Source organism: Cydia fagiglandana, chromosome 8, assembly GCF_963556715.1.
Source record: "Cydia fagiglandana chromosome 8, ilCydFagi1.1, whole genome shotgun sequence".
Classification (NCBI taxonomy): Eukaryota; Metazoa; Arthropoda; class Insecta; order Lepidoptera; family Tortricidae; genus Cydia; species Cydia fagiglandana.
The window spans coordinates 18459927-18472053 of NC_085939.1; the positions used below are offsets into that span (position 1 = coordinate 18459927).

General features: G+C 37.8%; 3 protein-coding genes across 3 annotated transcripts in view; 2 read left to right on the top strand and 1 right to left on the bottom strand.

Moving 5' to 3' along the window:
• Positions 1-12127, bottom strand: part of LOC134666757 (heparan-alpha-glucosaminide N-acetyltransferase) — a 57458-nt gene that overhangs the window by 29363 nt on the left and 15968 nt on the right. The gene's annotated exons all lie outside the window — the stretch shown is intronic.
• LOC134666764 (juvenile hormone esterase-like) lies at positions 1467-3699 on the top strand. The gene is made up of 3 exons (XM_063524044.1): positions 1467-1656; positions 1929-3160; positions 3454-3699. Exons 1-3 carry the CDS (start codon positions 1474-1476, stop codon positions 3635-3637), a joined length of 1599 nt encoding a protein of 532 aa, XP_063380114.1. The 5' UTR covers positions 1467-1473; the 3' UTR covers positions 3638-3699.
• LOC134666763 (juvenile hormone esterase-like) lies at positions 8396-10673 on the top strand. The gene is made up of 3 exons (XM_063524043.1): positions 8396-8669; positions 8754-9985; positions 10450-10673. The coding sequence occupies exons 1-3, from the start codon at positions 8487-8489 to the stop codon at positions 10643-10645; spliced, it is 1611 nt and encodes a 536-aa protein (XP_063380113.1). The 5' UTR covers positions 8396-8486; the 3' UTR covers positions 10646-10673.

Genomic DNA, 12127 nt, shown 5'->3' on the forward strand with positions numbered 1-12127 from the left:
GTAACTAGTTACGTCAAAAATTTAAAGGGCCATATGACAGTATCAAGTAACCTTCACTTGAAGTGACAGTTACGTGCGCAGCTATATCAGAGCTATGTAGATAACAACATACTTAAACTGAATGGTTAAAAACTACCTTTACATATTTTTAGGAGTACAGTAAGCTGCTAAGATAACTGACCCCCTGCGAACAAATTTTTATTGAGGGGGTCAGTTCTCTGCGACTTAGGTACTGTATAGCAATGTACAAATTGCAGAACATTCCCAAAAAGCGGAAACGTTCTCGAGAATGTTCTCAGAACATTCCTGCAACATGGAAATTATTGTTTAAACAAGATAATATACTTGAAATAAAGTTTAAATAGGCATAACTTAAAACTAAATGTTATTATGCATATATTATTGTCTATTACAGTTAGCTATTTTGTTGATGTGATAAATTTACCAATAAGTTGCTTAAATTCTCACTGTATATCCGAGAACATTTCGGCTTTCGACAATATTTTCCAAATTTTTTTTTGTTTCATTAGAATCTAGAGGCCTCTATCTCCCGCCATGCCAAATCTCAGCGCGCTCGGACCAACTTGAAAAAAATTAAAAAAAAAGTCGGCCATTTTGTTTGTTTTTAATGCAGATTGTTTTGTCTCGGGACTCTCTATGACATTTGGTCGAGCACCCCCCACCTATCACGCACCGTTTAAAAGTTGCCATACAAAATAAAAGTGGCCAGTTTTCCCGCAATTGTAGCATTTTTCCATAAAAAAATTTTTCATAAGTATCTAGGGGACCCCGAGATTCCGTGACCAAAATTTCAGCGCACTAGGACAAAATTAAAAAAGTAAAAAAAAAAGTCGGCCATATTGAAAAAAAATGGCGGCGTCAAAAACTACCAGGGTCCCTCTATGACATTTGGTCGAGCACCCCCCACCTAAGTCTGACCGTTTGGCCGGGCCGTCATACATTTTTCTGACCGGAAGCGGACGACCAAAAGTCGGAATTTTCTGGGGGTAAGGACTACAGCTAAACTATCGTGAATATTCAAGGTATAAACTACGATAAATAAATAAATTCTCGTTCTCGAGAACATTCTCAGAAGTTACCGAGAATTTCTCATGTGGAAAGTTTCGCAACTTTGGAAAGTTCTCGTGCGTGCATTGCTAGTACTGTACCTCTACCTAACGAGAGCGAATCCCAGAATTGTGACATAACAACAAAAAACCCAATATATACCTAACAAACAAGTGTTATCAAGACAGTTAACTTATGTAATCCTGTATTATCAGGGCACTTGAATACAGGGACCCACTGATTAACAGTCCGCCGTACGATATCGGCCTGTCAGTTAAACGCAAAATTTGACAGCTCCGAACAACTGACAGGCTGATATCGTCCGGCGAACCGAATTAAGATAACAAGTCATATATAAATCATAAGATCAAAATTCTAATATCAGAAAACATCGTGGGTGGTAAAATGAAGGCCGTGATATGGCTAAATATTTTATTTATAGTAAATGTCTACAGTACCTTACAAAGGGTAGACCCATTAGTTTTAATCAAGCAGGGTCTGGTAAAAGGAGTAAAATCTAGTGATGGAACATATTCAAAATTTTTGGGAATACCATATGCAAAAGTGGATTTGGATGATCCCTTTGGGGTAAGTTTGGATTTTTTTGCATCCACGGCGGTGGCAAACGATCAACCGGCCCGCCTGGTGGAATGCGGTTACCGTTGCCTATAGGGGTCTATAGACGTGTGCAATAAAACTGTGTCAGAGACGTGACCACTGTGTTTATTTGCTGTGCCTGCCTCACACTTTATTCTCTTGGGAAAATGCCCATGTCATACATAAGGGAGCAGTATTTATTATTTATACTAATATTGTAATATCCGTAAACATTTACTTTAGGTATGTAATTTTTACTTTAGGATGCAGTAGATGCTCCGGAATTCGAAGAAGTATTTAACGCTTATGACAACTCAAGATTATGTCCTCAAACCAGCTTTGGCACACAGATTCTTGTTACTTCTGATGACGAAAACCTTGACTGCCTTCAATTAAGTGTATATGTGCCTAATAAAGCCAGTGTTCAAAATCCCTTGCCAGTCCTCGTATGGATCCACGGAGGTTACTTCCATGCAGGAAGCGCTGGAGATTTCACGGAACCCTACTTAGTCAAACACGATATCATCGTCGTCACAGTGAATTACCGTTTAGGACCTTATGGCTTCATGTGTCTTGATCACCCAGCTGTACCAGGAAACCAGGGGCTTAAAGATCAATACGCGGCTTTAAGATGGGTCAGAGATAATATAGCTGCGTTTGGTGGAAATCCTTACAACGTCACTATAGCCGGTCAAAGCGCTGGTTCAGGCTCAATTCTGCTACAATTGTATTCTAATAAAGAAAAGTTATTCGATAAAGTTATAGCGCAGAGCGGAACACCTCTTAGTCCGGACATGTTTGTTCCGGGTGATCCGGATGTAGCAATAAAGCTGGCCAATTATTTGGGTCTGAACACGACGGATAATCAGGAAGCCTTGGATTTCTTGGCAAAAACTCACCATAGTTTGGTCACCGGCGCTACCCACAGTTTGGGAATGGAGTTTAGACCGTGCAACGAAAAATCATTCAGTGGCGTGGAGAATTTTATCGACACTGATGCTTACGCTCTCTCAAATGAAAATAAAATGAAAAATACTCCCATTCTAATCGGTAACACTGACGTGGAATTTAGAGAATTACTATTGATCGACGGCGATGAATTTTTCGAAAAAGATTTTTTCTACACAAGATTAGCTGAAAAGTTCAATCTTGAGACAGATCAACTAGAAGAAATTGCGAAGATAGTGAGGCATTATTACATCGGTGATAGACCTATTTCGAAAGATATCCGATCCGAAGCAGTAGATTTCCAGTCTGATTTTGTATTCAACCACCCTATCCAGGACACGATAACTAGCTTGCTTAAAGATAATGCCAATCCAGTTTATGAATATGTGTTTAGTTATGTGGAATCTGAGAAAGAGGGAGCTATTCATGGGGATGAACTTTACTACTTGTTTAATGTGATGATGCCGGGTAGTAATGATCAATCAGAATTCGATCCTACGATGGTTGACCGTGTAACTACGTTGTGGGCGAATTTTATTAAATACGGGTAAGACAAACTTCCTTTTTTCAGCTATATCTGTTTTATTTTTTCATTATCATAAATTCATGAGGATGGAAATTAAATATGACCCATAGGACCCAATTGATACTAAACATTCTTGTGGTATCATTAAAAATCCATTTCATCTTTTTCTCTCAGTAACGACAAAAATTAACTTTATTTATTTAATAGTCACATGATTCTATTTTAATTATGAAGTCCGCCTATCGTTACTTTATCACGACTAATTGTAAGTTTAGCTGCTTACCTCACCATTTCAAAAACTTTCGATGTTTCAGAAACCCAACTCCGGAGACTTCCGAATTGCTCCCCTTGAAATGGTCACCAGTGACGGCCACCACCAGGCCGCACCTGAACATTGGTGCTGAACTCCTTATGGAGGAGAGGTTCCTGAAGGACAGGATGGCTTTTTGGGACCTGTTCCAAACAGTCTACGGGAAGTACAGGAAAACTGTTCATTAGTGTAAAGTGAAGTCTTAATAAAATTTCTTTGAACTAAAAATATATAACTTTTAGTAAAATCAAACATCCTACTTCCCCTTCTCAATAGAGAAAAAAGCTTAGAGTATTCATACATAGATATAAAACTCATTTATACCTAGGTAAAACCTGACCGAATATCACGCGCCATGTTGCGGAATTTTATTGGAACTAATTATTTCATACTAGGTGTACCGGAGGTATTTATGAAGATGTCACAAAATTTTTTTTTGAAGCTATGTGGTTCATCCATCACATACCTGAGTAATGAATGAGAGGCAATAAGAAATGTGCATCAAGTCGGGGAGGGCGGGGTACAAAGAAGGCCGCCACCCGTCATCTTTAAAAAAATACAACCGTATTGATAACCTCCTCCTTTTGAGATTTAGAAGTCCGGTGTCTTGGCAAAAACTACCGAAGAATTATGTACCTATGATCAGTGTACATACTCATAATAATAAGTATATGGTGGCGAAATACAGTTAGGCAATCCATTTCTGTCAGAAGAAAAAGGCGGCAAAGGCCGTAACAGGATAAGGGAAGAAAAACCGGCCAAATGCAAGTCGGGCTCTCGTTCCAAGGGTTCCGTACATTACAATTTTTTTAAGAGCTCATCAACGTGCACAGCTCCACAGCTAAATAATCATAATTTAAATTTACCGAAAGATATTGAAAAAAGGGGACCGCTACGTACTGTATTGTATAATTAAGTACCTTTTGAATACTAGTTTTTATGTTGGTGGATTCGTCAATCTAGGAACTCAAAACAAAAACGGCCGTTTTAGCTTTGGACGCATAGATTAACGAATCCACCAACATAAAAACTAGTTTGATGTATTCACAAGGTACTTAAATACACAATACAGTACGTGGCGGCCCCCTTACCCCTTAATTTAAATAATCACGATTATTTAGCTGTGGCGCTAGTGTGCACGTTGATGGGCTCTTAACAATGTATTTTTTTATGTGAAACGTGAGTGAAATGTCTTTGAAAAAACCCGTAGGGATCGGATCAAAAACTAAGTACTTACCTAATTAAGTCCGACTCAGTTACGGAGGTAAAGGACATTTGCCTATTTTATTAAATAATTTAAACATGTCGTGGGCCTAAATCGCAAACCTCGTAACTCCATTTCAAGGAAATTAGTAATTGCTACCTTGGACAACAATACTTATAGTCTAGTAGGTTTGCGATTTAGGCCGACGATATGCATACCTAGTAGGTACTTTAAATCTATTCTGCGAGAGTCAAAAGATAGGTGCGACGAAGAGCGAAGCGAGGAGGAGCGTGTTAGGTTGACCGTGTAGTGAGTGACCATACAAAATACTTTAAAAACTTAATTTTTGAATTAATAGATTTCTTTATCAAATATGCTTCATAAATGGTTTCCAATATAATAATTCAGTTGCCAAATAAATATTTGGTACCTGCCTAAAAATAAACAAAAGCTGTAACAGCATTAAAATGTTGTCTCATATTGATATATTTTAAGGCTCTGTTTTTGTTGCCAATCTATTAATTTTAGAACCCATTTTCTATTTTTTAAAACTAACCAAATTCGATTAATTAGTTGACGGGTTAAATACGTGCCTAAAAATGTCCTTTGATGATTAAGAGTTTATTTTCTATAGTTACTCACTTAGTGCCAAGCTTTGTTGAAAAATTCCCAGTGTTCAGCCGAAAAAAAAATACTAATTCACGAAATATTAGTGTTCTCTAAAACTATTAAACTTTATCATACCATATTTTTTTGATTTTGGTTAATTAAATAGTACTTAGGTATATAAAAGTAATAAAAAGAAAATTGAGTCTCTATCCTTAAAATTTCTGTTTCTTCCGCCTTTTTGTACTGATAAAGTGGGTTTTCAGAGTATACTTATAGGTACTCAGGAAAACCCAGAGTTTTTTTGAGAGTATACTTATACTCTGGAAAATTTACGTTGTATGACTTGTATGTTTTATCAAGATCACTTGATATCGAAGCATGCGCAGCCTTTGAGATGCCGATATCAAGGATCAAAAGTCTAGATAAATAGTTATCTCTCAATTCGCCAGCAGTTGCACCTAGAGTGTGGAAGGTAGTTGGACGTTTTGCACAATGAAGACCTTTATATGGTTGAATATTTTGTTCCTAGTAAATGTCCATGGTGCATTACAGAGGGTAGACCCATTAGTGCTTATCAATCAGGGTCTAGTGAAAGGAATTAAAGCTAGTGATGGTGACTACTCAAAATTCTTAGGAATTCCATATGCAAAAGTGGATTTAGATGATCCTTTTGGGGTGAGTTGTATTCTTAATTTAATTGAAAATGTTGTTAAGAAAGGTTTGTATTACTTTGTATCATGTACTTAATTGACTTTATTATTTTAGCCTGCTCAAGCGGCTCCAGAGTTTGAAGAAGAAATATTTCTCGCCTATGATAATTCAAGGAAATGTCCTCAAACCTCTCGTTTTGGCAGTGAGGAATCCTCTGAAAGTTCAGAAGACGAATCTCCTGACTGTCTCCGATTAAATATTTATTCACCAAGTAAAGCAAGCATTCGGAATCCTCTGCCAGTTCTTGTTTGGGTTCACGGGGGTGGTTTCAGTGGAGGTGCCGGTAACCAGTATGAAGCACCCAAATTGGTCGAACAGGGTATCGTCATTGTTACAGTCAACTACCGCCTAGGACCTTATGGCTTCATGTGCCTTGATCACCCAGCTGTGCCAGGAAACCAGGGGCTTAAAGATCAATACGCGGCTTTAAGATGGGTCGGAGATAATATAGCTGCGTTTGGTGGAAATCCTTACAACGTCACTATAGCCGGTCAAAGCGCTGGTTCGGGCTCAATTCTGCTACAATTATTTTCAAAAAAAGAAAAGTTATTCGATAAAGTTATAGCACAGAGCGGAACGCCTCTTAGTCCGGATATGTTTACTCCAGGGGATCCGGATGTAGCAATAAAGCTGGCCAATTATTTGGGTCTGAACACAACGGACGATCAGAAAGCCTTGGAATTCTTGGCAAAAACTCACCATAGTTTAGTCACTGGCGCTGCCCAAAGTTTAGGAATGGAGTTTAGACCGTGCAACGAAAGATCATTCAGTGGCGTGGAGAATTTTATCGACGAAGATTCTTACGCTCTCTCAAATGAAAATAAAATAAAAAATACTCCCATTCTAATCGGCAACACTGACATGGAAATGCATGCCGACGGCGATGAATATTTTGAAAAAGATTTTTTCTACGCGAGGATCGATGAAAAGTTCAGTCTTGAAACAGATCAATTGAAAGAGATTGCGGAGATAATGAGGCATTACTACATAGGCGATAGACCTATTTCAAAAGATATCCAACCCGAAGCAGTAGATTTCGAGTCTGATTTTGTATTCAACCACCCTATTCAGGACACGATAACTAACTTGCTTAAAGATAATGCTAATCCAGTTTATTCATATGTGTTCACTTATGTGGAATCTGGGGAAGGGAGAGCTGGTCATGGGGCTGAAATGGAATACTTATTTAATATGACCCAGCCAGATGACAAAGCTCGGTCAGAGACTGGCCACATAATAGCTGACCGTCTAACTACGTTATGGGCAAACTTTATTAAATACGGGTAAGACTTTAATTCATAATAATATACTTATTTAACGCCTTCGAAACTCGCGCAGGTACACGCCCACGGATTAGGTACCATCGTGGGTAAAATTCGTTGCTCCGTTGCTGTTACCAATTTTCGCTAACCTGCTCCCCCGCTCAAGTTGGCGAAGGGCAATATAAAGTAAATATTGTGAAAATATCAGAAGCATTGTCCCAATTATGTCAAACACTTTTTTACCATCTCACCCTGAATTAAGATAGACAGTCACTCGAAAAAGGATAAAAATACAGCACTGCGTGGGAATACGAAGATCACATGGCAAAACTTTATATGTTTCAGAAACCCAACTCCGGAGACTTCTGAATTGATCCCCTTGAAATGGTCACCGGTGACGGCCACCACCAGGCCGTACCTGAACATAGATGCTGAACTCCTTATGGAGGAGAGGTTCCTGAAGGACAGGATGGCTTTTTGGGACCTGTTCCAATCAGTCTACGGGAAGTACAGGAGAACTATTCGTAATGTGGCATCTAAAGCCCATTCATAATAAAAAAATAAAAAAAAAAAAAAATTAAAGTTAGTAAAACTAAAAATGTGAAACTTTTATAAAGATCATAATATCAGCATCCTTCTTTACCATACATGTATTGATAAAAACCCCATTTATTTTAAAAATAAATTTTGAACGAACCATTGCGAATACACACTTTTAATAAAATGTGATCATGACTCCTTATTTAACCATAACTCCCAAACAACTCATAATTAATAAGTAAGGAAAGCCATGTATGAAGTGAGACTTAAAGGATGACTCACGCTAGAACGATCTGGGTACGGGCCGAGGCTTCCGACGCTTAGTTGCTTTCTATAGAAATCTGATGTGTCGGACGCCTCAGCTCGGCTATATCTTAGCTACTTATTTCCCTATGCCTTTACTAGAAATGTTCATACAATACACCTCACAATTTCTAAACCTAAAAAACAACTTTTTGCTACCTGATAACAATTTAGTAATTTAGTCATTTTCAAAGTTACAAAACTATCGAAGAAGTATGATCAGTGCACTTGACAATAAGTATGTGTTATCAAGATAAGTATGTGCGTATTATCAAGATCACTTGGTATCGAAGCAGTCGAAGCCCTTGAGATGCCGATGTTGGATCAAAAAGTCTAGATTAGGTTTTTATCTCCGAATTTGCCAGCAGTTGCATTTGAAGTGTGGAAGGTACTGGAACGGTTTGCACAATGAAAGCTTATATATGGTTAAATATTTTGTTCCTAGTAAATGTCCACGGTGCATTACAGAGGGTAGACCCATTAGTGCTGATCGACCAGGGTCTAGTGAAAGGAATTAAAGCTGGTGATGGTGACTACTCAAAATTCTTAGGAATTCCATATGCAAAAGTGGATTTAGATGATCCGTTTGGGGTGAGTTGAATTGTTAACTTAAGTATAAGTTAATTAATAATGGTGTTAAGATAGGTTTGAATATAATTAATTTTATTATTTTAGCCTGCACAAGCGGCGCCGGACTTCGAGGAAGAAATATTTCTCGCCTATGATAACTCAAGGAAATGTCCTCAAACCAATTATGGCGGTATTAAATTCTCTGGAAATTCAGAGGACGAATCTCCTGATTGCCTCCAATTGAACGTATATTCACCGAGTAAAGCAAGCACCTTAAATCCTCTGCCAGTTCTTGTTTGGATTCATGGAGGTATTTTCAGCGGAGGAAGCGGTAAAGAGTATGAAGCACCTAACTTGGTCAAACAGGGTATCGTCGTTGTCACAGTTAACTACCGCCTAGGACCTTACGGTTTCATGTGTATTGATGACCCCGCCGTACCTGGGAATCAGGGGCTGAAAGACCAATATGCAGCGCTCCGGTGGGTCAGGAAAAATATAGCAGCGTTTGGTGGAAACCCTTACAACGTTACATTGGCCGGTCAAAGCGCGGGCTCCGCGTCAGTACTCCTACAGTTGTACTCTTCGAAGGAAAAGTTATTCAATAAAGTCATAGCAGAGAGTGGAACTCCACTTAGTCCATCCTTCTTTGTTACTGGAGATTCAGACGTAGCGGTGAAGCTGGCTAATTACTTGGGTTTGAATACAACCGACAATCAACAGACATTGGCGTTTCTAGCTCAAACCCACCATAGTTTAGTCACTGGTGCATCCGCTGATTTGAAACTTGACTTTAAACCGTGCAAAGAGAAATCTTTCAGCGGCGTCGATAATTTCATCGACAGCGAGCCTTACGCATTTTCTAATGAAAGAAAAATAAGAAATACTCCCATTCTTATTGGTAATACCGATCAAGAATATTCAGTTGAAGACGTAACACAGTTACATGGCGATGATTTTTACAATCAGGACTTCTTTTATACGAGTCTAAAAGAAAAGTTCAATTTGGAAAATGGTCAATTAGAAGAGATTGCAGAAATAATCAGGCACTTCTATATAGGAGATGCGGCTATTTCAGATGAGGTAGAAACAGAAGCGGCAGACTTTCTGTCTGATTTTGTATTTAACCACCCTATTCAAGACACGATAACAAAACTGATCAGAGAGAATGCCAATCCTGTTTATGAGTATGTGTTCACCTATACAGGGGAATCTGGTGAAAAGGGAGCGTCACACACAGCTGAGCTGGAGTATTTGTTCGACGATAAAGCACAATCAGAGGCCGACCAAATCGTAACTGATCGAATTACTACTCTGTGGGCCAACTTCATCAAATATGGGTAAGTTTATCTGTAGCTTCTTGTCACGAGAGTAACTAGTTGCGTAAATACTCAAATTTAGACTATCGCTATCATCTTTGATATTATTATCACGATATTCAAGATACTTTAGATGCATGACGCATTAATATCTTGAAAATGTACTTATCTTTATAGCTCTTTATCTCAACAGATAGAAAATGTTGCTATTCAAGTAGGTTTAAGTAAGTATAACCCCTAAATTCAGTCAAGTATGTAAAAAGTTATCTTCCTTTCGGATCTAGAGGCGATATTACGCCAACTGAAAAATCACCTTGAATATTTACATGTTAAAATTTAAAGTTGGTCTCTGCAGCCAACAGGTTTCGAAAGTTTAGGTACCTAATCATGTTAATCAATGTACGAGTACATTAAAATATAATTCTAATTCCATGATTCGAAATTTTCTGCTCACAATAAATTTAAATGTTTCTCTTCCTTTTTAGAAATCCGACCCCGGAGACTACTGACTTGATCCCCGTCAAGTGGACCCCGGTTACAAAATCCACCCGGCCCTACCTCAAAATCGGAACAGATCTTCAAATGCAGGACAGGTTCCTCAGGAAGAGGAACGCTTTCTGGGAACTCTTCCAATCAGTCTACGGGAAGTATAGTACCCTAGCTCGACAGTGCGACTACTAAGTGAAGATATAATTCTCATATTGCCTCGGGTGCCCATGTTACACGGGTTCACCGATATGTTTATGTAATGTCATAAGCAAATTGAATAAAAATGTATGTATTGTGATATCTAGATGTGTATGTCTGCAATTGGCAAAGATACCTGCTTTTCAGCCTGCCTTTCTCTTTCTGCGTATAAAGTCTACACTGTTTACTAATAAATTATTTTTTTAGCACCTTAACGTTATGTTTAATATGATATATTATGTTTTCAATAAATCTTAAGCGACGCTCCCATTTTCATTTAACAGTACCCGCCCGTGCCCAATGGCCCGTTTTGTGTACAGAATTGTACTTCCGTTGGCATTTCGCAGTCGTTATTATAATGAACGACCTTGATGAATAAATTGAATAAATTAACGAATAGAGTCCGACCGAGCTAACTTTGCACCGATACGGATAGAATGGAGTGAGGTGATTAATGTCATTATTAACGTCATCTTTTCAGAGAAATTGGATATCAATGCCGACATTGCCACAATGTCATAGCAAATGCTATACAGAGTTAGTGATCTAGATCAGACTTTAGTATTGAGGAATGTTCGGTTTATTATAATAATTATTTTTATAAATGATCTTAACAAAAGTTATGTTATATGTAGGCACCTAGTAGGTAGGTACATAATACATAATTATGTTACTTTTCGAAGGCCGCATAAATATGTGACACGTTCTATGGCTTTACAAATAAAATCGTGTCAGATATTTTTGCGGCCTTTGTTATGTCACATATTAATGCAGGTGACTGTACCTATAGAACGATTAAAAATGTCTTATTTTCCTCTTATGTGACTGTACTTGAGAGTTGAGTTGAATGTCAATTGACCTTACAAGAATGGAACTTGAATCCTTTGTGACGTCATAAGTATCCTTTTATTGTATAGCCTGACCAGTAATATATGATCATTGTCAAGAGGGCGCTGTTATTCTCATGTAAAGGTTGACAGTTCAGCATAAAAATAAAATAAAAAATAATTAATGAAAATGAAAATATTAGTTGCAGTGAAATTCCGCAACACGTCATGACTTGTGTTCATAATATTCCTGGTTAGGCTTTAAAGGCTTTTAAATGAATGCTAGTGTATTTAGCGGTAGATATATTATTTTCTTACACAATGGTACTTATTTCTCTACACGTAAGTACCTACAGAGGTTTTTGCTAGAAATGTCGTCTACGGGAGTATAATACAACAAAGTGTTGACATGTCCAATGTTTAAGTATCTGTAACCTTAACATAAAACAAATTAAATTCACTATTACCATGAAATTCGCCCAATCATGTAACTTAATTGACAATAAAAATAAACCAGTAGAAAGCGAAGTAATTGACAATGTCATTGAGTAATAAATGAAATTATAACTCGGTTTATAATCTGTGGTAGTGCGGTATACAGGATGGAAGAATTCGTTGCGACCTTTATTTAAAGTACCTACTTTATATT